General features: G+C 35.7%; 1 protein-coding gene across 1 annotated transcript in view; it reads right to left on the bottom strand.

Moving 5' to 3' along the window:
* The window catches only part of ROBO1 (roundabout guidance receptor 1), a 1,142,978-nt gene that overhangs the window by 100,124 nt on the left and 1,016,090 nt on the right, over window positions 1-26,764 (bottom strand). The window contains exons 6-8 of the mRNA XM_058731718.1: window positions 14,973-15,093; window positions 14,482-14,620; window positions 11,961-12,088 (exon numbers count right to left, since the gene is read on the bottom strand). Of these exons, the coding sequence (XP_058587701.1) occupies window positions 11,961-12,088; window positions 14,482-14,620; window positions 14,973-15,093 (388 nt within the window). The remainder of the gene's footprint in view (window positions 1-11,960; window positions 12,089-14,481; window positions 14,621-14,972; window positions 15,094-26,764) is intronic.

Here is a 26,764-nt window from a genome sequence, read left to right as displayed (position 1 = left end):
TTCTAGATAAAATAGACTATGTCAATATGAGTTGCCTCACAATTAATTATTTAACATTAAATGATACACAAAATACAATATCACAAAATAATTCCATGTCTTAAAAGTTATGTGAGATTATTAGCAATGAATGTTTTAAAATGAGCTATCCATCAATGACTAGAGCAAAAAAAAGTAATTTATTTCTCTAAATTTCATTCTCAGAGTGAGTAATTCAGATGGTATAGATTCACAAAACTCTATTACATATTTCCAAATTGATGCCATTATTTCAGAATGTAGGTTCCTAAAGACAGTCGCTAAGTTTTATATCTATCTATATAGCTGGGTGAAAAGAAAACCTCACCAACTATTATGTAGATGGATAAATCACAGAAAAGCTCCAAAGATAATGGAAGGCCCAAGATGTGCTATTTACTAGTATGGTGCTGTGTCATTATTTGTCACAGAATCATCTTATGTATCAATTATTTCTTGAACCTGACTGCTGTACTTATTTCTTCAAATACTCGCTTGGCACACACATTAAGAGAGTGTTTCCAATTCTCTGTAGGAAGGCCATGTGGAGAATGCTTTTCCTTTGGGTTAATGTTTAAGATTTTATACCAGTTTGTTTGAAATAACTGAAAGCAACCCAAAACCTTCATGAGTAAATGAAAGAAATCTAAAAGAATGTCACATCTTCAACAGTCATTAGGGTTAAAATGGCTGTTTCTGAAAGGCTATGAGAACACAAGAAGTTCTTTACTTTATCCTTCCTACAAAAAAAAAAAAAAAAAAAAAAAAAAGGAAAGGAATCATAGGCCATAATGCTGCTGGGTCTCAATCAAATCCAACAGTAGGAAAAAACCAGCAGGAGTACAGCTTGGCGTCCTATTTACGCCAGTGGATCAGACAGCTAGGCGAGGGAGGTATTCTCACAAATCACTCTCTTGTTAAATTCTGTAGTGGGACTTCATTAAACCTCTTGGCTGATGGCATTTTACTTTCAGCCGGTTCACAAAGAGCTCAGCTGGCAATACTCATTCTTTAAAAGTCTCCACTCACACATTGTCTTTCTTGGGATTGCTTTTTACAATCGCAAATCTCTTTTTCTCATCAGCTCCTCAAATCTTCTATGGGTTTTTTTAAATCAGTGTTTTAACTACAAAACAAATGACAACAACAACAAAAAACCCACAAAAATGCCATGACAAGTCCTATAAGGGAGGTATTTTGAGTAAGGCTTTTGGCTTAAGCATTAAAAGTAGCAATACTTACGTACAGGAGATGGTAAGTAAATACAACATTGTGATGTGCATGTATGTTTTGTTTATATACACAATATATACACATAAAATGTCCCCCATGCTCTAAAGTACTGTTTCCTACAGCACCACTGATTTTACCGGACCTCTATGGATTATTGCCATATGACATGAAGAATTGTTCCCCAAAGAACCAGTCTGCTATACCTTGTTAGAGTCTGGCAAACATGTCCCACACATATCAAGGTTCTCAAAGTCATCAAGTAAAGCTTTGGGGGTCTTATAATATGTGTTTCATCAAAATGTTGATGAACTCACAGTCCTTAACCAGGATCTTGGATTATCATAAACCTAACTTGAACCTGAAAAAGGCCCCTTGACACTATTAGTTTTGGCTTTGACTCAAATAACCACGTTAATGGTCAGAAACAATGTACTATTATGCTGCCGGCTTTTCTGAAATCAGCAATTTAAGCAAACTGTTCCAACAAATGATTTAAATGAAGTCTACATCAAAGAAAGGAAATTTAGGACTGAAGGGCCCAGTTTTTTCTCTCATTACTTCTTTTATGCCTAGATATCATACGAGCTCTAAAAAGTCATATGACTCTTACATAAAGATCTCATATGCTGATAGAAAGCTAAACATAGTGAACCCTATTTAAGGAAACTACAAATTTACAAAATAGGCTTTTTTTTCCCCAGAGAGTTTGTTTTTTAAGTTTATTAAAGTTTATCCCCTACTACTGGCAGTAAAATCCACAGTAAGCTATATTGTTTTAATTTTACCTACATTTTAATTTTACATTCTGAAATAATTATCTAGTGGTCTATTAAAAAAATGTCACATACACACAGTATGTTACAATGTGTGAGATTAACACAATGTGGTTTGGTTATCTTCAAAGCTGTACTGTACATCTGAGAAAATGGTGAAATGCACAGACACATGCAAATACACATTTCTTTTAATGGATTATGCCTTCTGATCTATTTTCAAGACTATCAAAGTTCTAAGTTATATGGAAGCTTTTAGTGGAGACCATCTATCCATTTTTTTTAAATCGCCAGTTAATTTAATTGTTCCAATATATAGACTATATTTATGAAGGTTTTCAATAACATTCATTCTATCAGGAAATTTAGCAGCATTAAACATACCAGGATTGATAATAATTATGTTTAAAGATCAAAGGGTATCATGTAAATTATGGATCTGTTTAATCAGAAAGGCCAAATTTATTATTTGGGTTGCAAACACTAACCAAATACACATAATTAATACAAAAAAGAGTATTTTTAACTAAATGCAGATTTTTTTTGTATTATACTTCACTTATCCATTGTTGCCTGAAGAAACTAGAATAAAAATTAACATTTTAAACCACAATTATAGAAGCCTTGTTTATTGAAAAGTGTTTATTGTGTGACTATGTAAAATATTTTAGGAGACACACATGTGACTCAGACCTTAACTCTCTTTATACAGCTAGGGATAGGCAGCTAAGAGCACTGAAGACATATGAATTTTTTATTCTGACACATGAAGATAGATCACTGAAGTGAGCTCCCCCTAATCATCATCCTTCATATCACCTTCTAGTTTCATTGAGCATCTAAATGGTTCCCACAATGTGCTAAGCATTTCACATCTATTAGCTCACTGAATCACCCACAGCAATCCTATGAGGGAGATATTTTACCGCTATTTTACTAATAGGAAAACATTGTGCAATTCTTTTTTTTTTTTAAATGTTTATTTGTTTTTGAGGGAAAGAGACAGAGAGCAAGCCAGGGAGGGGCAGAGAAAGAGGGAGACACAGAATCCGAAGCAGGCTCCAGGCTCTTAACTATCACCACAGAACCCGATGTGGGGCTCAAATCCACAAACCGTGAGATCATGACCCCAGCCGAAGTCAGATGCTTAACTGACTGAGCCACTCAGGCACCTCAAGACTGCAATTCTACTCTACAGAATGCTTCCTAACAGTAGCAGGAAAAAAAAAAGATGTCTCCTTAAAAGACTGTCCAAAGAAATATTAAGAATTAATTTTCAAATATAGATCTCAATCCTAAGGAGCCACTGAAAATTATATTTGCAGAAAAAGAAAACGCTCACCAAACTCTACATTAATCAGCTACCAAAATACTCAAATCTCTATGGAAAAAATAAATATTACCGAGAATCTGATGGATTTTTAATTGTTTTGGAAGGAGCTGATGAGAAAACATAACATAACATAGCATAACAATTGCTCTTGCATAAGCACTTCATAATACTCAAACCACTTTTATGAGCATAGAAATATTTTGTTAATTATTATTTTATCTCCTATCAGTTCACTGATGTTTACATTATATGTATATATATTTTTTTCAACAAAAGAGAACACTGAAACTCAAACTGAATGACTTTGCCAAGATCCCACAGCTGGTATGTATCAGTGCAGCCCTTGATTCACCCACACAGAAGATGTGATATGAGCACCAAGGATGCCTCAAAGACTGAGAAGACAAAGTGAACACAGTGTTCCTCTAGGGAACTCAGAGTCATGTGGGGCAAACACTGAAATGCAGCAAGGGCAGCAAACAGCACCCAGCAGGTACATCAAAGGGGGGATCCCTGACCTGCTCATGGGTGAGGCCTGTGTATCATGCTTCCTTGAGGATGCTTACCTGAGCTGAGTCTAAGGAAGGAGTAATTAGCAAGTAGAAGACAGGGCAGGTATAGGATAGGGCATTTTAGACCAAGGGACCAACATAAAAGCCCGGAGGTAAGCCACATGGTGGTAGTGCATGGGAAAAAAAAGTAAACAATGGAGTGCTCCTTCACTGAAGGGAGTAGTGAGAGGGGACTGAGTGGTCAAGAGGAGCACTATTAAGTATCTTGGGTCTTACCCTGGAGAGATGGAACCATGACAATGTTCAGATATGTATTCTAGATGGATGAACCTGTTGTTTGGAGAATGGGTTCCATTGGGCAAGATGGAGGCGAGGAAACTGATTAGAAATTAACAGACGACAAAGGCCTGAATGAAAATAGTGATGTGAAGGTGAGAGGGGTGGTGGGAGGGTTAAGAAATATTTAAAAGGCAAAAACAAGTAGGATTTTGTGACCACGGACATGGGAGAAGTGTGAGAGTCAAGCATGACCCCCATCCAGCCCCTGAGCTATCTATCTACTGGCATGTAGCTGCTGGCTGTCCTGGCCTCCACTGATGCAAACAAGACAGAATTCACTTTCTGCCTCCTTCTCTGCTCCCATTTTCACTGCATCACTATTATTTCCTGTGAATTAATACTCACACTCTGGGTTAGTAGAAATCTGAAAGCTTAGACAAGCCTCTGACAGCTGCTTCTTGTTTTACTGAAAATTATAACTGCTCTTCAATTCCTAGTTCATTGGGACATGAAGTAAGGGTCAATCATAAACTGTAGCACCCGAGATATTTCAGCAAAGCTGCTTGTTTGAAGCATGTGGTTCACCAGCAGCAAGGAGAGAAGCTCTAGGAAACATCCCATTAGCAGCAATTAAGTCAGCCAAAAGACAGTGTGGGTCTTTTTTTTTTTCTGCCTTTGTGTCTCCCTGGTCTCATGTCAATCTCAGACTTTAAGGCTCAGCCTTCCAGAAGCTGTCAGTGGCTAATCAATCCTAATGAGGAAGCACTCTGTTCCTTCATTGCATAGTAGGCATAAATACTTATGGGAAGCACCAGACAACTAACAATTCTTCAGAACGGAATTGAATGCACATCCTTTTGAGGATTCATTTGAATATTCCTACTGTGCGCCAACAATAAATTTAAAGAGACAGCAATGTCATTCACGGTACCATATATTATCACTAAAAAAATAAAACAGGTGACGAAATTGAGAGAATGGAGTCATTTCACATCAAAGGAAGAAAAACGGACAAGCACTTATCAGAAAAGAGCTGGGATTTCACAGAAATCCCACTCGTCTGGGAGCAGAGCATCACCTGGTTTAGAGATGTTTGGCATCTGCCTTTTCTTTTAACAGAGCTGCTGCTGAAAGGGCAGAAAAGCAACTGTTTCTTCAGCTTCAAAGAATAACTGGTCCCTGTGAGCGGTCTGCAGAGGAGTGCAGTGAGGTGTGAAGTAAGATCTAAATGTCCAGCTTCCTGTGTCGGACTGGCCCAGCACTCAGGGCTAAGGGAAAAGAGGGGGCTAAGTGTCTTTTTTAGTTCCTATTGTAAGACAGACAAACAAAAGTGGGATTAGATTTTCTTAATGGTTCAACTCAGCAAAGATAAAATGTGATTGCTTGGAGAATGGCTGGGGTATGGAAGTCTGTTTTCAGTCTGGTTTCCTGTGACAGACACAGTGATGGGAACATGATCATTCTGGTGACAGAGTCACAAATTCACTTTGGAAATAAAATTGTGACAGTAATAATAGCTGCTTTATCTATAAAGTTGCAAAGGGAGTGGAAAGATTGATAATGCCCTCAAGTTTGCCTTGTTTAAGCAATGAATATCACTGAAGCAAAGAATCAGACAGACTCTTAGAGGCAGAGCACAGACTTGGATATGGGAGAAATGCGGAGTTTAAACTAAACTCTGTGTGGCCTCATCCTCTACCTTTCCCTCGGGAGAGCACTCCTCAAAAATGGAATTATTTAAAAAGTTATCAACATGACTGTCTTCATAAACATATAATTACTCATTTCAAAGGGCTTGTTATTAATCCTGTAGTAAGTAAAATTATTTTTCTTCCTTTATTTTTCATTTAGTGCATTGAAGCTGTATTCACGATGCTTTTCCCAAAGGCTAACTTCAACCAAAGTGAATGTATGTTGCGGGGGAGGGAGAGGGGGAGGGCGGGGACTCACTTTTTAAATTAACCATGAATTGGTTCACAAAAACCAGTAAAAAATAAAACTTAGCTATCATGTGATTTCAAGAACTTCAGGGTCCACCTGGCAAACATCTAACAGAGGCCTAATAAATAGGTTTAGATTACGATAGTAAAATAATATGAAATAAACCTGTGACCATTCTCAGAACACCAAGCAGAGGCATAAATTTTAGCCCTTTCAATGGCACACTGTTTAAAAACCTGGCAGGGAGCCTCTATGCATCTATTTTGTTCTGGTTAGATTTTATATTTTATAGGTATGTTACAACCTATGAAATGGTTATTAATACCACAGTATATATCTTTTGCCTTCAAAGATGGGGTCATCATACAATATAAAACACAAGTTCAGAAGAGAATTCATTCCTACCAAGACAGAGCCTACAATCCTGACACTTGTCAAATTGAGACATTAAAGTGCAAATATAACAATGCAATCGATCAAAACTGAGATGATATTAAAAAGATGCCTGATGTTTTGTGTGTATTTTAGGTTCACAAAGAGAATTCTTGAGGAGGTGTGGAGACATTATACACATGGAAGGAAAGTAGGGGCAGACACACATTAAGTATAAATATAATAACATTGATGTAAGTTTAAATTTATAGATAATAAAACAAATTATTCCACTGAATAAGAGAATATTACGCTAACTGAATTTTCTGGTTAACTGGGAGTTAAGCGGAAACTTTTCTGTTGTAATCATTCCAAACAGTGTTATTTCACCATTTTTATTGGTTATATAATTGACATTAATTATTTTTCAAGAAAATCAAATTACTGCAGTCTTTGCGTTTCATTCTGACAATCAGTTTCAATGATATACCAAAACTGACATGCAAGTTAAAGGAATCTGGATATTCTTTTTGAAGAACTGCCTAAATATTTATGGAGCCCAGGCTGCACATATTTTTAACTGAAAACTTCTTTTTTTTAAATTTTTTAAAAAGTTTATTTATTTATTTTGAGAGAGAGAGCAGGGAGGGGCAGAGAGAGAGGGAGAGAGTACCTCAAGAAGGCTCTGCACTGCCAGCATAGAGTCTGACACAGGGCTCCAACCCACAAACCGTGAGATCATGAGCCAAAATCAAGAGTCGGATGCTCAACCTACTGAGCCACCCAGGGACCCCGAAAACTTCTTAATATTGACAAATTTTATTATTATTTGCCTATTTCAAGAGTAAAATAAAATCTGCTATGTTATAAATAATCAATATTTTGGTTTGGCTCGATAACTTGGTGTTTGCCTGCTCCAGAAGAAGTAATCCATCCAATGTCACATTAAGATATGTATGTGGTATAGGTCTTAGGGGTGCTGTTACTTGCTAATAACAAGGTGTGACCTCATAGTTTATTCATGGGTTGATTGATTAATTGAAGCTTCCAGGTGGTCATAAAGAAGAATAAGTAGTTTTTCAGAATATGACCAGGTCTTGGAAAGAATTACCAGGAAACACCCTATTTTAAGCAAAGGTAACCTGAGGTGCTGAGAATCCAAATGATTAGAAAACATAACAAAACAACAAATCCATCGAACATAAAATGTAATGTTTTTGATGATTTCTATTGCCTAATGGTCATTATTTTCATTAATTTATCTAATTATTTTGCAAAAGTTCAATGTAAATCTAGCACCAGAGCTTTGATGGCGCACACACACACACACACACACACACACACAACCCACTTACCAAAAAGGCCAATAAATTTTGTTTCATATTTTGTTTCATAATGAAAATGTAATACTTTATATTTGAGAAGAGTTTTGAATAATTTTACATCACAAATTATCATGACTGTATTAGTTCAATTTCTCAATTACAATAGCAGAAAAAGAAAAACCCTATCTGTCTAGAATTATCTGAACAGTACTAAATAACCAGTAATTATTAAAATAAGCAATAAAGCTATCAATATGAATTGATATGAACTAATACGAATATAATGCTTCTTAGTTACAAAACACATACTTTGTAAGACAATATTTTAAATAATTTTATATATAATTTAATTTAATCCTTATAAAGGCTCTGAGGTTGGTATTACCATACCCATTTTTTTTAATTTTTTTTTTTTTTTAACGTTTATTTATTTTTGAGACAGAGAGAGACAGAGCATGAACAGGGGAGGAGCAGAGAGAGAGGGAGACACAGAATCTGAAACAGGCTCCAGGCTCTGAGCTGTCAGCACAGAGCCCGACGCAGGGCTTGAACTCACGGACCGTGAGATCATGACCTGAGCCGAAGTCGGACGCTTAACCGACCAAGCCACCCTGGCGCCCCACCATAACCATTTTATACACGGGGCAACTGAGGTTCAAGAAGTTTAAATCACCTTTTCTAGGTCACACAGTTAGTAAATGATAGAAACTGCTAAATTCTGACTCTAATGTCTATGCTCTTAGCTACACAATTTTTTGTAATACATTTCTTCCAGCTCTGATAATACCCAAACTCTAAAGAAAAATTTTAAAGTCCTTTAATTTTTTTTTTTCAGTTCAAGTATGTCTTTATTCCAGGGATTCATGGACTTGCTTGTTTAAAATAAAAAATAAAGGGGTACTTGGCCAAAACAGTTGGTAGAGCATGCGACTCTTGATCATGGGGTCATTACTTAAAGCCCCAGGTTAGGCATGGAGCTTACTTTCAAAAACAAATCAAAAAATAAAATAAAATAAAATAAAATAAAATAAAATAAAATAAAATAAAATAACAACTTTCTGTGTTCAGACACAGATTCTTGAATTAGGTTCTCCAAGGGCATTCCAGATAGGTGGTGTATTTAATAAGATTTAGTAAGTATAGATTTGTAAGTAAGCTCAGATAACAAACTTCAGATAAGTTTAGGACACTCTGCCTAGTCCTAGGTTTAGCTCTAGTCCCTTTCAAACACAGACTACTAGGCAGCCATTGTTAGTTGGCCATATCTTCAAATTTGATCCAACAGAACCTAACTGTTAGCATTCAGAATCAAAGCCACTGGTAGCTTTCTGAATTTACCATAGGATGTCCTTATGATATTTTTACCACTCAAGCAGAAGGCTGAAGTCCATATTCATATTTCAAATTGGAACAAGTATTTATTAGATAATACACCTCCTATATGTCCAGTACGATGCTAACCACTATGAAGACTATACTAGTACAAAAAACAGGATAATTCTTAGAAAGAATATTTAAAGAATATATACAGGTAGAATTTCCAAGAAAATAGAATTGGGATTTCAAGAAAAAAAAATGGAAAGAAAGAAGTGATTCCAAGTCAAGTTTATTTTTTAAATGTTAGAACTAATCATATCTGTACTGGGGATGAAATCCAATGGTCACCCATATTTAAGAATTTTTTTTTCCAGTAACTTCTATATGGAGAACAAAGTTTTGTTGCCCAACATCACCTCCCAAAATTAAATACTTATTGTATGAGGGTAAAGGAAAGGAAGATTATTTTTGAGCCCATGCTGACTCCAATAGTTCCTGTTAAAAATGAACCACAGATAAAATATAGAAATCAAGAACTACACTACTGAATTTCTTATTGTAATTGTTTCCTGCTATCAAATAGATTCATTTGAAATTAGTTTCCCTTGTAGTACATAGTATTTTTCTGTATTCAGTCTCGAATGAAAAAAAAAATACAACTTCTCAAGTTTCCTTTGAAAAGTTTCCTGTTTTTTTTTGATTAGTTATCTTCTGTAGTTGGGAATCATGTTACTTTCTTAAGCATTTTATGTATATTATTCTAGAATGGTTAAAGATATTTTAACAGTGATGTTAATATGCATATTTTATTTTAATATTTAAATAAAAGAATGCCTTCTCAGCACTATACAGATATTTCATAAGTTTATAGAAAACCCAATGCAGTTGAAGTAAAATATTCTAAATTCCCAAAGTAGTTTCTGGATCTGATCATTTGTACCCAATTTCCATTGAAATTCAGGCTTAGGGAGTAAGAATTACATATGGAAAACTTAAGGCTGAATTAGCTTTGGACTTAGTTTAAAATTACAGGAAGAGGGGCGCCTGGGTGGCGCAGTCGGTTAAGCGTCCGACTTCAGCCAGGTCACGATCTCGCAGTCCGTGAGTTCGAGCCCCGCGTCAGGCTCTGGGCTGATGGCTCGGAGCCTGGAGCCTGTTTCCGATTCTGTGTCTCCCTCTCTCTCTGCCCCTCCCCCGTTCATGCTCTGTCTCTCTCTGTCCCAAAAATAAATAAAAAACGTTGAAAAAAAAAATTAAAAAAAAAAAAAATTACAGGAAGAAAAAAAATAATAAAATTGCAGGAAGAAAGTCTATTTTGATTTCAATGTCCACTCTACATACAGGAAAATGGTATTGTTAATGAAAGCATCAGACTCCTGAGGTAAAAGACTTTAAAACATAAAGTGAAACATATCTCTTTGACTAATGTGATAGACAAATCAACCTCCCTGTCACCACTGTCTAAAGAGAGATACACCTTTTCATGTCTTGTCTTATCCTGGGCTCCTTTTACTCCCTCTGGGGGGCTTTTGAACTGGGATTTGACATCTCTTAAATTTGTGCTTTTTCTAAACGTAAAGGGGTTTCCTTTTCTTACAGTTTTAGTCTTACACGGAGTTCAAGTCTAACTCAGATTAAAGAGAAGTAGTCTAGGCCTCAGAAATTCAATGTTTGTTCTTGATCTTTTCTTTTTCCTTCTTTCCTTTTGTTTTTATGAGGTTGAGCTAAAAACCCCAAAGTGGGACATAATGGCTTTACAGACCGAAAGAAAATATTCTTTCTTCTTTTTTTTAACTGTAAAAAGCCCATAAAACTCTTTTATAGAAAGCCCACAACAGAAACACTCCTCAAAAGGCACCTTTTTCTTCATAATAGCCTTAGAGGAGCCAGTGTTCAGAAAAGGTGACAACTCCAAGTGTTGCTAATGTCAGACCCAGAAACAAGCTGTGGTTTAGGGCCCAAATCCCTGTTTACTCTATACCCTAGTCAAAACACAGGGGGAGGGATTCACCGGCAAAGTATGTTTTAAAGGTCATTGTGTCTCAAATTCCACAATAAGGAATTTGTCCCTAAAAAGAAAAAAAAATGGGAGAGTTCTCGGATGAGACACAGTGAGAAATAATCGGTATGGCATCATGAAGAAAGGAGAAGAGGGATCATGAAAATGAGAAACATTTGGATTATAGATACGAAGGAAGTGAAAGAACCATTTCTGCCCAGCAGTTTAAGATGGGAGTCTGGCGTTCAAAACTTGTAGCCATCAAATGTGGCATCCATTTGGGTTCCAATAACATCAAATAATAAATCTTTATCAGAATTAGCAAAGGGCAGGTGCAATTCATTCATTCAATGACTATTTACTGAATGTTTGTTATGTCACAGGACTGAAGGAACAAAAGAAAGCGGCAAAAGTCCCTACTCTGTGGATGGGTCTTACATTTTAGAGGGAAACAGAATTCTCTTATTTTGGGGTTCAGAATTGTACAGACCCTTGAAAGCGCGCGGTCTGAAGGAATGGTAGATTTGTTTCCGTTTAAAGACAAAAGTTTTCGTGGTGATAGCTGTCATCTAATTAAAAGATTAGAAGGGCTCTGTGTTTGAAGACCCAGAGATTTCAGGCACATACTCTCCGTAATTGTAACAACTTAATTCAATTTCCTGTCACAAACGCTTACAGAGCTCCCATAGGAAAACGATAACTTCTTTTAATTATGTTTGAAATAAAATATTTATATCATTATTTGAAGTCTATATTTAATGTGGACTACTCAAATAGATAATATTTTCTTCTAATATCAACATTATATTTCATATGATACAAAAAAGCAACCACGACAAAAGCTTCTCCAAACCCTACCTTGGACAGTCAGCGTAGCTGATGCTTCCGCTTTTCCAACCATATTTTCTGCAACACAAGTATATGATCCCATGTCACCAGCCATCACCTTCCGAATTTTCAAGGTATGATCATCTCTGATTTCATATCTAGTGACATAACACAAAAAGCACAGTTAAGTGACCTTCTACTTGAAAATCCCATCATTTAGAAATATAACCCATCTAAGGCATCAAATAAACAACATGCAATGTTCCCTTCAGAAAATTTAAAACTAAAGGTGGAATGTGGCATTCCTCTAAGCAAGCATGAAGATAGAAAGAACCTGTTTTCATATTTATGTTGGGTAAACAATTAAACTACTTCCTAAAAGAATATTTTGGGCAAAGCTGGCACTTATTCATTTATTTCCTCAAGCTACTGTCCCCAAACTAAAATTAACAGACAGTGACTATTAAATAAATTCTTATTATAGGTCAGACTTTGTTTTATAGGTTTCATCTTTTAAAATTCTTACAATAATTATGTAAAGTATTATAAAGTATCATCTACATTTTGCAGGTGAGAAACTGGAGGCACAGGAAAGTAAGGTAACCTGTCTTTGGTTCTCCGCTAGTTTAGTGGTAGAGTTGGTACCAGAACCCAGGCTCTTATTCTACAGTTCACTTGCCATGCCTCATCTTCTCTCCCCCTCAATATTGGGATTCTCTTGAAGTTTCACTTCAATACTCTTTTTACTCTACATAATATCATGAGTTATATTAGCAACTGTACTTTATATATTGATCAGCTGCACAAACATTCCTAATCCCTATTTCATCGAAGCTCTAAATTCATAATCCCAACTGACTAATAGCTCGACATCATATCCCACATGTATCTGATATTTCATATGTTAAGTACAAGTTTCTTTGCTTACCCCATTATATAAACCAACTCATCCTAATACAATCTACCTATATCTTCCTTCAACAGCTCTATATCTAACAAATCATCCAATTCATCAGTTTAGTCTAAGAAATTTCAGTCCATGGGGCACCTGGGTGGCTCAGTCGGTTGAGTGTCCGACTATGGCTCAGGTCACGATCTCACGGTTTGTGAGTTCGAGCCCCACATCGGGCTCTGTGCTGACAGCTCGGAGCCTGAAGCCTGTTCCAGATTCTGTCTCCCTTTCTCTCTGCCCCTCCCCCACTCACACTCTGTCTCTGTCTCTCTCAAAAATAAGTAAACATTAAAAAAAATTAAAAAAAAAAAGAAATTTCAGTCCACTATGGATCCCTGTCTGTAGCTCGTGTTCCAGTTCAGGCAATCTATATCCCTTATCTGGACAAAAACAACAAAGGTGACCCTGCCACTAGATTTTCCCTGTACTAATGTAATACCCATAGTACTAAAATATTATTTTCTTTAAAAAGTAATCCTGTTCAGGGCACCTGACTGGCTCAGTCAGTAGAGCATGTAATTCTTGATCTCGGTATTAAGTTGGAGGCCCACGTTGTGTGTAGAGATTACTCAAAAATAAAATCTTTAAAAAAAAAAAGGAATCCTGTTCATTCTAATCCCTTTGATTCATCACTGTGCATGCAATATGATTCAAAATTCTTCAGTCGATGATACAAAGCCCTTGATAATTTGGCCCCAGTGTCTCCAACCTGATATCCCGTAACTTCTTGCTACATGCCCTATGAACTAGTTATGCTAAACTTTCTACCCCTCAAAATGTGTGATGTTCTTTCTCAGACTTAAGTCTGTGTTGTAATGTCTCTTTTCCTGGAACACTCTTCTCTTTGGTCTTGTTTTTTAAATTTAGACATATCTTTCAAGACATTGCTTACATGTCACCTTCCTTTGAGAATTCTCTCCTGATTTCCTACTCCCAACAGTCTACATTTTAGGTGGCAAAGGGTTTGCTATGTTATTCTGTATCTACCCTTACAAATCTCCTTCGGCAGCTGCTGAAAAGCAGAAACTATGTCTAAGCCACTGTAACCCCAAAACCTAGCAAAGACTCAACACATGTTTGCTGAATGAATGAACAGACAGCTTAAAAACAATACCCGAAAGCTTCATTTCACTGTCTCATTCCCTAAGGCTGCAAGTGTACCTCTGCTCTTAGCCAATTTAAAGACTTGACAGATATCAAGACACTCTGACTTCTACTATTCCCTGGTAGTGTTGTAGCTAAGAAAATAGACTCTTGCTCTTTAAATTGGTTCATACCTATATCTTTAATGTTGTACCTCCCTTCCCTTTCCTATCTACTCCCGTGCAAGAAATTACTATTAATTGTGCTCTGGTTGAACAGAAGAGAAGCCTGTTTTAAAAATATCACATTTTACAAGGGGTCCCTGGGCAGGGCAGGGTCAAGAATCTACAGTTCCTATGTGAAACCCTCAGAGGAAGCATGACACTCTCCTGCTTCTGGCCCCTGAACAAAAAGTCTAGAATAGACTAGTCTAATGGTGTATATGCAAGTGCTGCTCTGATGAGAACCACAGAAATTCTGAATGGATGAATTGTTCCACTAACTTCTGATCAGTACCTGGATTTGGGCAGTTCTCCATCATCTTTCCTCCATCGTACCGTAGGCACAGGGTCACCTCGGGCCTCACATTTAAATTCGGCACTGTCATCCACAGTTACCGCCAAGTTACTAGGTCTCTTTACAAACGATGGTCTCTCTAAAATTAGAAAAAGCCATCTCAAGATCAAATAAAGAGAAACAAACTAAAAAACCATCTTAGATGTTCAGTGAAGATGTGTATAATTTGAAATATTACTTACAAAATTATTCCACATAGTCCCCTTCTTCTAGAAGCCCCTCCCTAGGTTTAGAGTTTTCTCCCCCTTTTCCTCCCATGTCTTGGGGACTTTATCTCAGGCTGCTTTACTCATGTCTTCTCTCCTCTCCCACCCGCCCAAAATATTGGTCTACCTTCTAAAGAAGGTCATTTCTTTCTCCCTGTATAAAGATACTGCAAAGTGGCAAGAAATCTACTGTACAGCAAGGAGATGAGATAAAATTTCACTTACCCAAAACCGTTAGCTCAGCCACTTCACTCTCCCGTTCCCCAACCATGTTGGTACCAACACAAACGTATTTGCCAGCATCACTTTTGCGGGTGTAAGTGATCATGAGCTTTCCTCCTCGAATCTTAAAAAAAAAGTTGTACATGAATACCATTAACATGACTTTAGCCATGTTTACAAGACAGATATCAAAAAGCTGATGTGCAGTATTTGCTATATTTATAGGTAGTAACTTTAGGCAGAATGTGTACCAAATGTACAGTAGAAAAGGGGCAAAACATGTCTACTTACCTACATCTTCTTACACAGTTATTACATTCCATATAACAAGAAATTTGTTTATCCCAAGTGGCCAAGTTCTTTGATATTATTTGGTTAAATGAAAACCGAAAAATTCTATGAGTAATTTGGTTAGCAAGTAGGAAAAAAAAAAAAAAAGGAAATTCTTAACACCATATATGAGTGTAATTAATATGTAAATACATATTAGCTACAATTGATTTCAAGGAAGCATATTCTGGTACTAGAAGATGTGGAAATAAAAATGACCCTAATTACTTAATTTGTTAGAGTTGTTTTAAAGGAACATATCTTTAAAGATTCAAAACACCGCAGAAACTGACGTGTTCTAAAAAAAAAAATAATGTATGTGTTTCTGCTGCCCAAGGAATTTCTTGGGGACTTAGGAGGCAGAGACTGAACAGATCCCAATAAATCATCTGGAAAGTCATTTGGACACACTCTTGAACATTTAATTATTTGAAGAAGAATTAATTACAAATGTAAGCAGACTTCCAGTACAATAAATAGGCTGAAGTTAACCATGAATTAAGAGCGGGATGCGGAAATTGAACTATCTTTACTTAATTTAATATGCTTTTGGTGGAGAGTTGGGTTCAATTACCCATGAATATCTCTAATTCTCTGAACCTTAGAAAGGTTTTGTCAGGGATAACTTCTAGAATGTTTCTTCATGCAGGTTTTAACCTCAACCTCACAGTTATTCTGTACAGTGTACTGAAGAAAGAAGAAAGAAAGAAAGAAAGAAAGAAAGAAAGAAAGAAAGAAAGAAAGAAAGAAAGAAAGAAAGAAAGAAAGAAAGAAAGAAAGAAAGAAAAAGGAAAGGAAAGGAAAGGAAGGAAGGAAGGAGAAAAGAAAGAAAGAAAAAGAGAAAGAGAAAGATTAAGAGATACAAAACAGAAGGCAGGAAAGGACTACTCAAACATAATTTTTTGTTTTAATCATAAACTTGGAGTTTATTGAAACCACTCGTTTACAAAGGTGGGGTCATACTGTTTTGCAGTATTTTAATTGCTTAGTTTCAATCCAGATACCCAAACTAGACATTGCATCCAAGTCTTTATATATTAGGACAAATCAAAATATTAACAGTGCAGTTTTAATTTCTCTGGTTTTAGAACTTAATATTTTTTCAGTCTTTTTTTTAAACAATAATCATGATTCTCTCGGTACCATTACAAAAACCACACAGGGACTCTTCAATGCATTGTTCATGACTCTGTCCCTCATACCTAGAATAATGCCTCACTCAGGTGATTTTTGTTGAATACAAACTACTTTTATAGACAAAATCTAGCCTGTTATTCAATGAAGCATTTCTATAAAGGTTTACAGCAGTTACAAGATGTGTTAATATATACTGTTTTCATATATACTTACCTAAATTTCAGACAGAATAATACAAAGAAATAAATGTCACACAAAAACAAACAAATCTTTCAAAAGTTAACTACTATCGTAACTTTGTATGCATTCTTCTTTTGGCTCTCACACACAATAGATAGATATAGATTAGATACAGATACAGATGTACAGCTATAGATAGATATAAAGATCTACATCTACACACACACTTTCATTAAAGTAAGATCACGTGGTATATGCTCTTCTGTATGCATTTCCAACTCAATAATATGTTGAGAATATTTTGCATTTTAAATGTTGAAGATCATGTATACAGATCCTCCCATTAACTTCAATGACAAAATAGTATTCCATTGTGCACAGGATTCCTTTACACATAATATTCCATCATATAGATTTATCATATTTTACCAAACTATTCCCCTACTGATAGATGTTTAAGATAATTCATTTTCCCTCTTCTAAATCAGCATTCTTTTGCATATATCTTTTCTCACATGTGCAATTATCTCCTTAGAAGAACTCAAAGTGTGATTCTTAATTCAAATGTATTCCCAACCTGCAGGCTATTGGTTCACAGTGCTATTTTATGTTTTATAAAGTGGCTTTTGTGTGAATATATCATTTAAATTTGGTCTTTCTCATACCCCTGCTGTGAGGCTGTAAGGGCAAGTGTTATAATAACTTCATTTTTCACTTAAGGAACCAGCAGCTCAGAAAGTATAACCTCTTTTCCTGTATACCTGCACTATGCCCATCATCACAGTATGTTTTAATTTTGCATTTAAACGCCAGATTTCCCCCCTGACTGTGAACTCTGAAGCAGAGAAGCATATCTAATTTGTCTTTATAGCCCCAAGGACCTGTCACAATATCTAGCAAATAATAAAAAAAAAAAAAATTGTGGAAGGAAAGTGACTTGCCCAATGTCACTTAGCAAGTTGGAACAGATATTCCCCAAGAGATATGTCTTTGGCTACATGAGATGCACAAATGACAGGAAACACACAGCCCACAGCACGGTTATACTTGCTATTTAATAAACTTGAATTTAATAAATTTCATTTCTTGAGGTTCAGAAAATTCAGATCCATACTATTAAGATGTACTGTAACCTTTTGTCATGTACTTATTTTGCAACACCTCACCTAAACATTTCTAAAACCTTGAGGAAACAAAATAATTCCTGCAAAAATGAAGGTAACACATTCTATTCCTGATAGGAAAGTTAAATGATCTGATATGTGGTCCTTAGATGTTCCTTTACTGGTTCTTTAATTTTGGACAAGATACTGAGCCTCTTATGTCTCAGAATCTAACCTTAAATGTTTCTGCATATTTAGGTAGTCAGTTCATTTCTGAAGGGATTGTATATTAATAAGTAATAATTATAGCAAAATAAGAGGAAGTAAACTCTTAAAATGCTGTAAGTGTTCCTTTTGCTTTAAAAGCCAGTGAATTATATATACAATAAAATATAAGGCTTTAAGGATAATTTTAAAATACACTCAAATGTGGAAAAAAATGAAAGTCAAAGAATGATAAAGTATAAATAATTTTCAACGGTACAGACATTTTTACAGTTTCAGTATAATATAGTACTAATTTACTTTTACAAATCTTAAATACTTGGGAATTTAGAGTTTTAAATCAACTTGCTAATCCACATGTGGGGTACCAATTAACATTATATATTGCAGCCCAACGTTGTTATATTTTGAAAGAATCCCTATACATGGAGAAGAAGGGAAATTTAGTTAACATGAGTTATGAGAGGAGATTCTCATAACTGCCAGGAGATTCTCAAGGAAAAAATTCCAACCTTGCAGTAAATGGGAGGAAACAATAACTTAGATGAACTACAAATTCAAAGAAAGCCATCAAGTCCTGAAGAATGTGTTGTTCACATCCCATTCCTATAGCTCTAGCTGTACCTGTGACCTTGAACGACATGGGTTTGAGCTGTGTGGGTCCACCTCAATGCAGATTTTGGTATAATTATGGTATAGTACTATAAATGTATTTTCTCTTCCTTATGATTTTCTTAATAACATTTTTTTCCTCTAGCTTATGTTATTGTAAGAATTCAGTATAAAGTACACATGACATACAAAACATGTGCGTTTATGTTACCTGTAAGGCATCGGTCAACAGTGGGCTATTAGCAATGAAGTTTTTGGGGAATCGAGAGTTACACACAGATTTTTGACTGTGCAGGGAGGGGGTAGGCACCCCTAACGTCTGTGGTGTTCAAGATTCAAGTGTTTATCACACTTGGCTCAATCTTCAAAAACTTTTCTAAATTCACTGAGCAGGAGACTTATGTTTTGGAAACACAAGGCTATGTTTCTTTACTAAATATATAAAAAAAAAAAAAAAAAAAAAAAACAAACTGCTCCTGTTCTATAAAATTTTATTTTACAAATTGCCTTGCTAAACCATATATACTGTTCAAATACAAAATACCTCACCAGGCATTTTAGAAAATATTTTCTCCGTCCTTTGTAAGTAAATACTTACTGGTAGTATGGACCACTATGACATGTATTTCTACAAGAAGTGTTTTAAAATGAATTAGGTGTCTTGAGAAGCTTTTTCATTAGAATCATAATATGACCAAAAGCATACATTTATCATATCTGTTTATTTATATATAATTTCTGTACCAAAAAACACTAAAGTAACTAATTGAGGCCTGAAAATAAAATATGAACCTCACAACACATTTTTTGATGAGGAATATGTATTTTTTTTTCTTGAATAACAGCATAGATATTAATCCTCCATGGCTACATGAAGTCAATTAAATTGTATCTTCCCCCCCCCACCTCCCAGTGGTATTCTTTACCAACTCTATCTGGTTGGAACCAACTTAAAATGAAAATATATGCAAAACATAAAAAAAAAAAAAGATTTCTAAAGCACAGATGATCTTTCAAATTGATCAAAAGTAGATATATCCACATAGGAAAGCAAAGTGAGCATGGGAACTGCAATCACCGTCTCTAGGTGCGCGTGAGGTCAGGCAAGGCATCACTCCTCTGTACCTGTTTTTCATTTCTAAATTGGGCATACTCTTAACATACATCTCCAAGGATATTGAGATGAATCATATAAAGTACTCAGAAAAATGCTTGCACATTATTTTGTGTTATACTTAGGGATTTAATGATTAAAACAGAGATTTGTCTAATCAAAATGAATCTTCCCTTGTAAGACTACATCCAGAAGCTCTTTATTAAAATTAATTAGTGACACATCTTCCATTGCTTTTGTCAGAAAAATGTTTATTCGCATCAACATAGCAAAGCCTTAGAAGCAAGAAATTCTCTGGCCAATCATGCCTTTCTTATTTCCTCCAAACCAGTGATTCTTTATAAGGGCAGTCACCTACCTTCTCCCAGGAAATATGTGGGCATGTCTGAAGATATTTGTGGTTGTCACGACTGAGACAGGGGAAAGGTGGTGCTATTACCCCCTAGAGGGTAAAGTCTCCTACAAGGCACAGAGGAGTCCTCCACAAATAAGGAAGTATCACAGCCAAGATGTCAGTAGTGCAGATGCTGAGAAATTTTGTTCTAAAGGCTTGGCTCTGGCCTAAAGGTAAATGCTGGATTAAAATGACAGGAGGGAGGGGTAGTTAAAATTAGACAAAATAGTAAGTGTTTATTCTAGGGGCACCTAGGTGGCTCAGTCCGTTAAGTGTCCAACTTCAGCTTAGGTCATGATCTTGCAGTTCATGAATTCAATCCCCACAATGGGCTCTGTGCTGACAGCTTGGAGCCTAGAGCCTGCTTCAGATTCTGTATGTGTATCCCTCTCTCTTCCCCTCCTTCACTCATGCTCTCTCTCAAAGAGAATAAATAGAAAAGAAAGAAAAGAAAACATTAAAAAAATGCGTTTTCTATTCGGGAAATCATTGCTGCGACTTCTGAGATTAGTATAAATACCCCCTCACACCTTCTACCTTATTAGTAAGATAATTTCATTATGAAATACTACATTCCTTTCTATACTCACCGACAATAATGGTTAAGGGTCCCAAAACAGACATTACAACCTAAATGGAAAACTAAACAAGCCTCAAGAAACCTTGAAGAAACTTACATCCTTAGAGATGTGAGAGATGCAAACCGACAAAAGGGAAGGAAGAAATAAAAAAAAAAAATAATGATGATGATGAAAACGGTAGTCCTCAATTTCTACAAATTCAAATTGATTTTGGCATTATGTCAATGGCTGAATTGAAACAGAGCTAAGCAAAAGCCATCCTTTTATTCTCAATGGTCACAACTGTGGACGACATGGTGGCCTGTTTTATTCAATAAACAGAAGAACAGAAAAAACATAGTACAATAACTGATCAAATATAACACACCAGCTCTCAAGCAGTACAGTACCTCTTTTAACAATCACCATTTTATGTTGAGTCATACAATGATATTGATTGTAACGAGTGGCTTTATACGTCCTAAATCTTAGTGCCCCTTTGCAAACCAAAAATTGACATTTCCTCTCTACACAGAAAGGAAAAATATGTCTAACGCACACAGAACACTATAAATATGAAAACAGCCATATTTAAAATGAGCTAAGAAATATTTCTTGGCAGGTCTCTTCCAGCAACTGGATCTGACAGGCAAATTGTAAACCTATCAAAAAGGAGTTTGTATAATGAACAGACACAATGTTACACACTGCACTGCTGAAACACTTCTTCAATTAACATAATCCGGTGGTGCAGAGGCTGAACGTGTTAAGCCTTCAGACAATATGCTGGCATCCAGCCTAGGTCAAAAATCTAAGGCAGAGGTCCTACTTCCTCATTACCATATACCTTACCAGACCACAGTGGTAACCACATTAGAAACCCACATTTCCATAAGCTCTAGACAGTGCTTAAAAGGGGGCCTCAGCTATCTACATACCTGATAAAAGCAAAACAAACAAAAGTCCCAGTGGACTTGCCTCCCTTTTGGGAAGGAGACAGAGGAGGAAGAAAAAGAAGAAAGTGGTAAGGAATTTTAAAGTTTTAAATATCTTCACACTTTATAATTTTCTTCAGAATAGCCTCAGATGGTTTTTTTTAAATGTTTCAGAGACATTAAGGTAAAGGACACATCAATGTATTTGATATATATCAATTATTTGATATCAATGTATGATTTGATTCTTATAAACTAGCATTTTCCCTAAAGAAATAATACATGGTCATTTTCCTTAGGGGTATAAAAAGCTTTCTCTCCTACTACTTAAAGATTTCTTCAAAGCTGTTGAAAATCTCTTTCTAGAATGTTTTCATCTTTACTAGACTGTTTACCAAATACTGACATAGTATAGACAAGTCAGGTATAAGGTGTAAGGTCTACCTTTTTAACCAAAAAAAGAATCATTTTATATTCCTGGTAAGCATGAAAAAATCAGAATCAGAACTTCAATAAGACTTCTTATTTCCAGAATACAAGAAGAAAATCTGATTATTTTTGTACACATTGAAGCGTGTTTTCTTTAAAAAGGTAAATTAAGCCTTTTGACTGGTTATTCAATGAAGTATACAGCTTACCCTGCAATCAGTACTTAAAATCAGACATAAAGATGAACTTAAAATGAACTCCTTGGTATGTCTTCATTTTCCACCCTAAAGCAAGTCAGATGATTTGCAGTATCTGTTACACAGGAATTTTTTTTTTTTTCAGGCATCACCCCACAACGTTAGCCATACACCTCTAGGTTAACATACTAAACCAACTGGGGCTAATTAACTAGTTTGGCTACATGAAATCTTTTTTGCTTTTAATTACATTAACTTAATGTGACTTGAAGTCAGCAGACCAAAAATGAAACCACTAATTATATTAAGGGCTTCAAAGATGATTTCAAATTGCTAACCACCAAACTGTCATATAATTTATCTCATTTCCTTTAATGGATTTTGCATTTAAAATCTGTGTTCCTTACTAGAAATACTATTTTCAAAATACACCATAATAATGGATTACAAGAATAATGATTTAGAATGCTAAATGAGAAATATGTTTAAATAATAAGTATAAGACATACACAGGTGTCATTATACCAATAAGATTGTGCAGTATGAATGTTTACAAATTTCAGAAAGATTTAAAGGCTTGGAAATATTCATTTACAGTAGTAAAGGCTTGATAAGCAGGGTTAACATGAGTGAAATAATAACCTGGGTTTGGAAATAATTTTTTTTTGAAAAATTTGATTCTTTGCCACTGTTGTGATACTATTTTTGCAAAGTAAATGAGAGGAGAGGTTTTGAATTATAGTCTAGTATATATCATCCTTAAACAATTTATTACTAACTCTCTTTGGGCAGAATATCTCTTAGTAATGTTGTCAATTCTGCCTGGATCTTTGACCCACAGAATAGATATCAAGCTGTTGTGAACTAGAGGAGAAGTACTTTGCATGGGCTTAAGACTTCTTAATGACAATGAGATGCAGGTACCCCAGATGGCCAGTCATCGCCCCCAGACATTCTCCTTGGTGAAATAAACTGCAGGGCAGTTTTGGATGTTCCCTAAGGACTCCTTTCAACAGAGACATGTAGAGAAGAGAAGAGTCACAATAACAGCTTTTATTTATTTATTTATTTTCAAATTTAGCATTAATTCAACAACGACAACAAAAATAAACCAAAAAAAGATATCTGACTCGAGCAGGGAGACAAAGGAATACCCACTACTTTCCAATCTGGCTGCAAAAGTGGTATCAATCCTGAGTGTAAACGCTACAGATTAAAGCATCCATGTTTTCTAATATGCTACAGTAGCATCTTTCAAAAACAACCTTACTTTATTGCATTCTAAATTAAGCAAAAAAAAAAAAAAAAAGACTGGTGGTAGTGGGGTTATATATATGAATGATGGACAAAGGACTGGATAAACTACATGTCTCATAGCAATCTAAAAAATTACAAGTAAAAGATAATTCACATAATTCAGACTTTACACAATAACAAAGAAATTAGCAGTATTTCTTATTTGGTGATATTTCTTACACCTCCAGGTAAGTAGTTCAGTAAGAACAGTTAGGGGAAAAAAAAGCCATGTTTAGAATGAAATAATTTCATGCTTTTATTAATTATGCTTTAACATCATATAGAGGTACTTTATATTTCTCAATATACGCATTAATAATTGTGTTCTTGTTTCACTCTTTGGAACCTAAATTTTAACATAGTTGGTAATCAGATACAAATTTAAATTTCTGATCAATTTCCACTATCAACAATCACTGATATAAAACAATTTCTATTTCTCTAGTCACCATAAACACTTTTCTTAAGTATATGAATACATTTCAAGAAAATATTTGTTTATTTATTTCTACTACTCCTGTCGTGCAAAAAATAAAGCTTTTTAAAATATCATGTATTCATGACAACATGGTTTCATAATGAAGTCCCAAACATAAGTTTTATTTTAAATAAATATATAAACAACAAACCAGGGTCAGCCAAATCACACTTCTTCCTGGGTAACAGAGTTTCTATGCTCCTCCTACGTTTCCTAAAGGCTACTATCTGTCAATCATTTTCTGCAAAATGTTCACCTCTCCCTATTGCTTTATCATTTTGGTTCACAGAGACCTGAGAGAGACAGAGAGAGACAGAGAGAGAAGGAAAGAAAGAGAAGGAGGAGAAGGAAAGGAAAAAATGCACTGTTCTAAATATTTCCCACACAAGTCTCTTGATTAGATGTGACCTGCTTTCCTGATGCACATGCAGAAGTTGTTAGGTAAAGCCACCATGTCCTCATTACCAGTTCAGCATGGGCTCGTGACACAGTGAGAGCGGCTGTACCCCAGAAACCGGGAAACTGAGTTTTAAACTGTGACAAACAGATTATAGAGTAGTATTTACAATGTGTTTTTGTTTTTTTTTTTTTTTTTTACTGGAGATTATTTTAAAAATTAATTCGGTCAGATTTTAATCACATGGTAAAAAGTTTTCACCTGGATATTACTAATCCATTGACTCATCCATTCTTATGCCAAGCCCATTTCCTGTTCTACAGCCTACTCAAATTATAAATGATGTCCATGGGATTTGCACCAAAAAAAAATCTTACATAACAAAAAGATGCCTGGGTAAATACATATTCGTTAGCAAAAAATATGAAAATGACAAACCGAAAGCAATCAAATGACACTTTGCCTTTTTCTTGCTGACATTAAAAGGGACAGCATGCCAAGGGGAAAACCATAACTTGTGGGTCTTTCAACTGTTCTCTCAGGAGAAGAGAGAGGGAAAAAAATAGGCAATTAGGATCTCTCTACTGGTGTCCCATATTTGCTTAGGCTACATGCATAGAAGAGAACATGATCCAATTTCATTTGTTTGCTGGTACACTTCACAACACCATTGAAAAACCCACATGATTTCGGCCAGGAGTTTAAACACACTGGGTCATCAGAGGGAGGCAACAAGAGACTCCTGCAGAAAAAGCAATTATCCCAGTGGGAACACGTGGCTCTACCCAGCTTGGGGAGCTGCCAGCTGAGAACACAGGCCTGAGAGAATCACTGCCTAGGACTATGGCAGCTGCATCTCTCTGTTATTTGCAGTTCTCCTACTGAACGTTTCATTTCTCCCTCACGGCAACTTACAAATCGGTAGTTGGCAGTGTGCTGCCGCAGAAGCACACCTATGATAATCTGATTATAGACTAGCTCAGGAAGAGCCGTATCGTTAATTGCAGGCAAGTGGGAACCATCCTACAGAGCGACACAGTTAAGTCCCAGGGAGAGGACGATTTTCTCTGTGAAGGTATAAATTGTGACCTTTCTGACTATCTAGTTTATATCACCAGAGGACCTTTCTGTGAATCCTCATTTTAACAAGGGATAACAGAAAAGAAACAGTCTCCTTAAAACGCACCTATTTCTCTTAACTGTGGCTCAAAGTCAATGTGAAGACCTGGGTTTGGCATTTTCTCTGTTCGAGGCCCATTTTCTTCAGCCAGTCACCGTTATGTAGCCTAAAGCAATCAACCGAGAAGGCCCCCTTGAATTTATTGTATTTCAAATCAGGGGCAGACAAGTGCTTAGTGCTGGTGAGATGGAGAGCAGATAAACAGCGAAGGCTTTCAGCTGATTCCCCAGGTGTCTGCTTCCCCAGTTATTAAGATCAGAACCCAAAAGTCCTGTAGCAAGGAGATAATATAAAGAGTGGTTTTGGGAGAGAATAGACTTTTCTAGCTATCTGCTAAAAGTAAGAAAGTTGATTGATTTTTACCTCCATGAAAATTATAGGTGTTACACGGTAGTATTCTGTATGCATATGAAAAATTAATTTAGCTCACAGCTGTTAAAGTTAATGTATTAGTTCCTTCACAGTTCTCATGAAACAATGCCCTGCTGTTTTAAAGGTAAAAACACAATCTTATGGGCAATTTTCACTTTCCTACAAAACCAGGTTTGCTTTTTATCACCTTGTCCAACTATCTGGCTATAATTCTGAATTTACATACAGTCGCTGTTAGGAGAGCCTGAAATGAAAATCTATGGAGGAATTATGACCATACTCTGGAAATAAAGATGACAAATGCTCACAGTATTTGAGGGAAGAAAAAGCTCATTTTCAAACACTTGGCTCTTTCGAGTTACAAGTGCACCAGCTGAAAATACTTTTCAAACAGTAAATTCATTTGTGTCTCCATAAGTTCTTATGCTTAGTTCTTCTCTATAGTTTTGGTTCAGTGTGAGAATTGCCCACACCACCAAATGCCTTGCTAAGATAATGCCTTTTCCAGAGACTGTATAATATGGTTACTCTTGAAATTTAAATTCACTTATATTCTGAAGAAGATACATAACAATGGCAGAAAAAAAATCAAATCAATGTTGAGTATGCAAGGGATTCTCTGATTCAGAAATTCAGAATGACTTTATGGAAATTAAGTAAGGAGAATGACTTTATGGAAACACTTGTAATTTGAAAAAAAACATTAAAAAGTAATATAAGCATTTAATACTATTTATTAAGGTTCTCTACAAGTATGAACATCCCTAAAAGTAGATACAAATCGAAGTAAACACCCATTCCCATTCTGTGGTATTTTAATCCCAAGGAGTTAAAGGAGAGCAAGAGAAGACTTGCA

The sequence above is a fragment of the Neofelis nebulosa genome, chromosome 5, assembly GCF_028018385.1.
Source record: "Neofelis nebulosa isolate mNeoNeb1 chromosome 5, mNeoNeb1.pri, whole genome shotgun sequence".
Classification (NCBI taxonomy): domain Eukaryota; kingdom Metazoa; phylum Chordata; class Mammalia; order Carnivora; family Felidae; genus Neofelis; species Neofelis nebulosa.
Note: the sequence above shows the minus strand (reverse complement) of the source record. Positions and strands in the feature narration are given on the sequence as shown.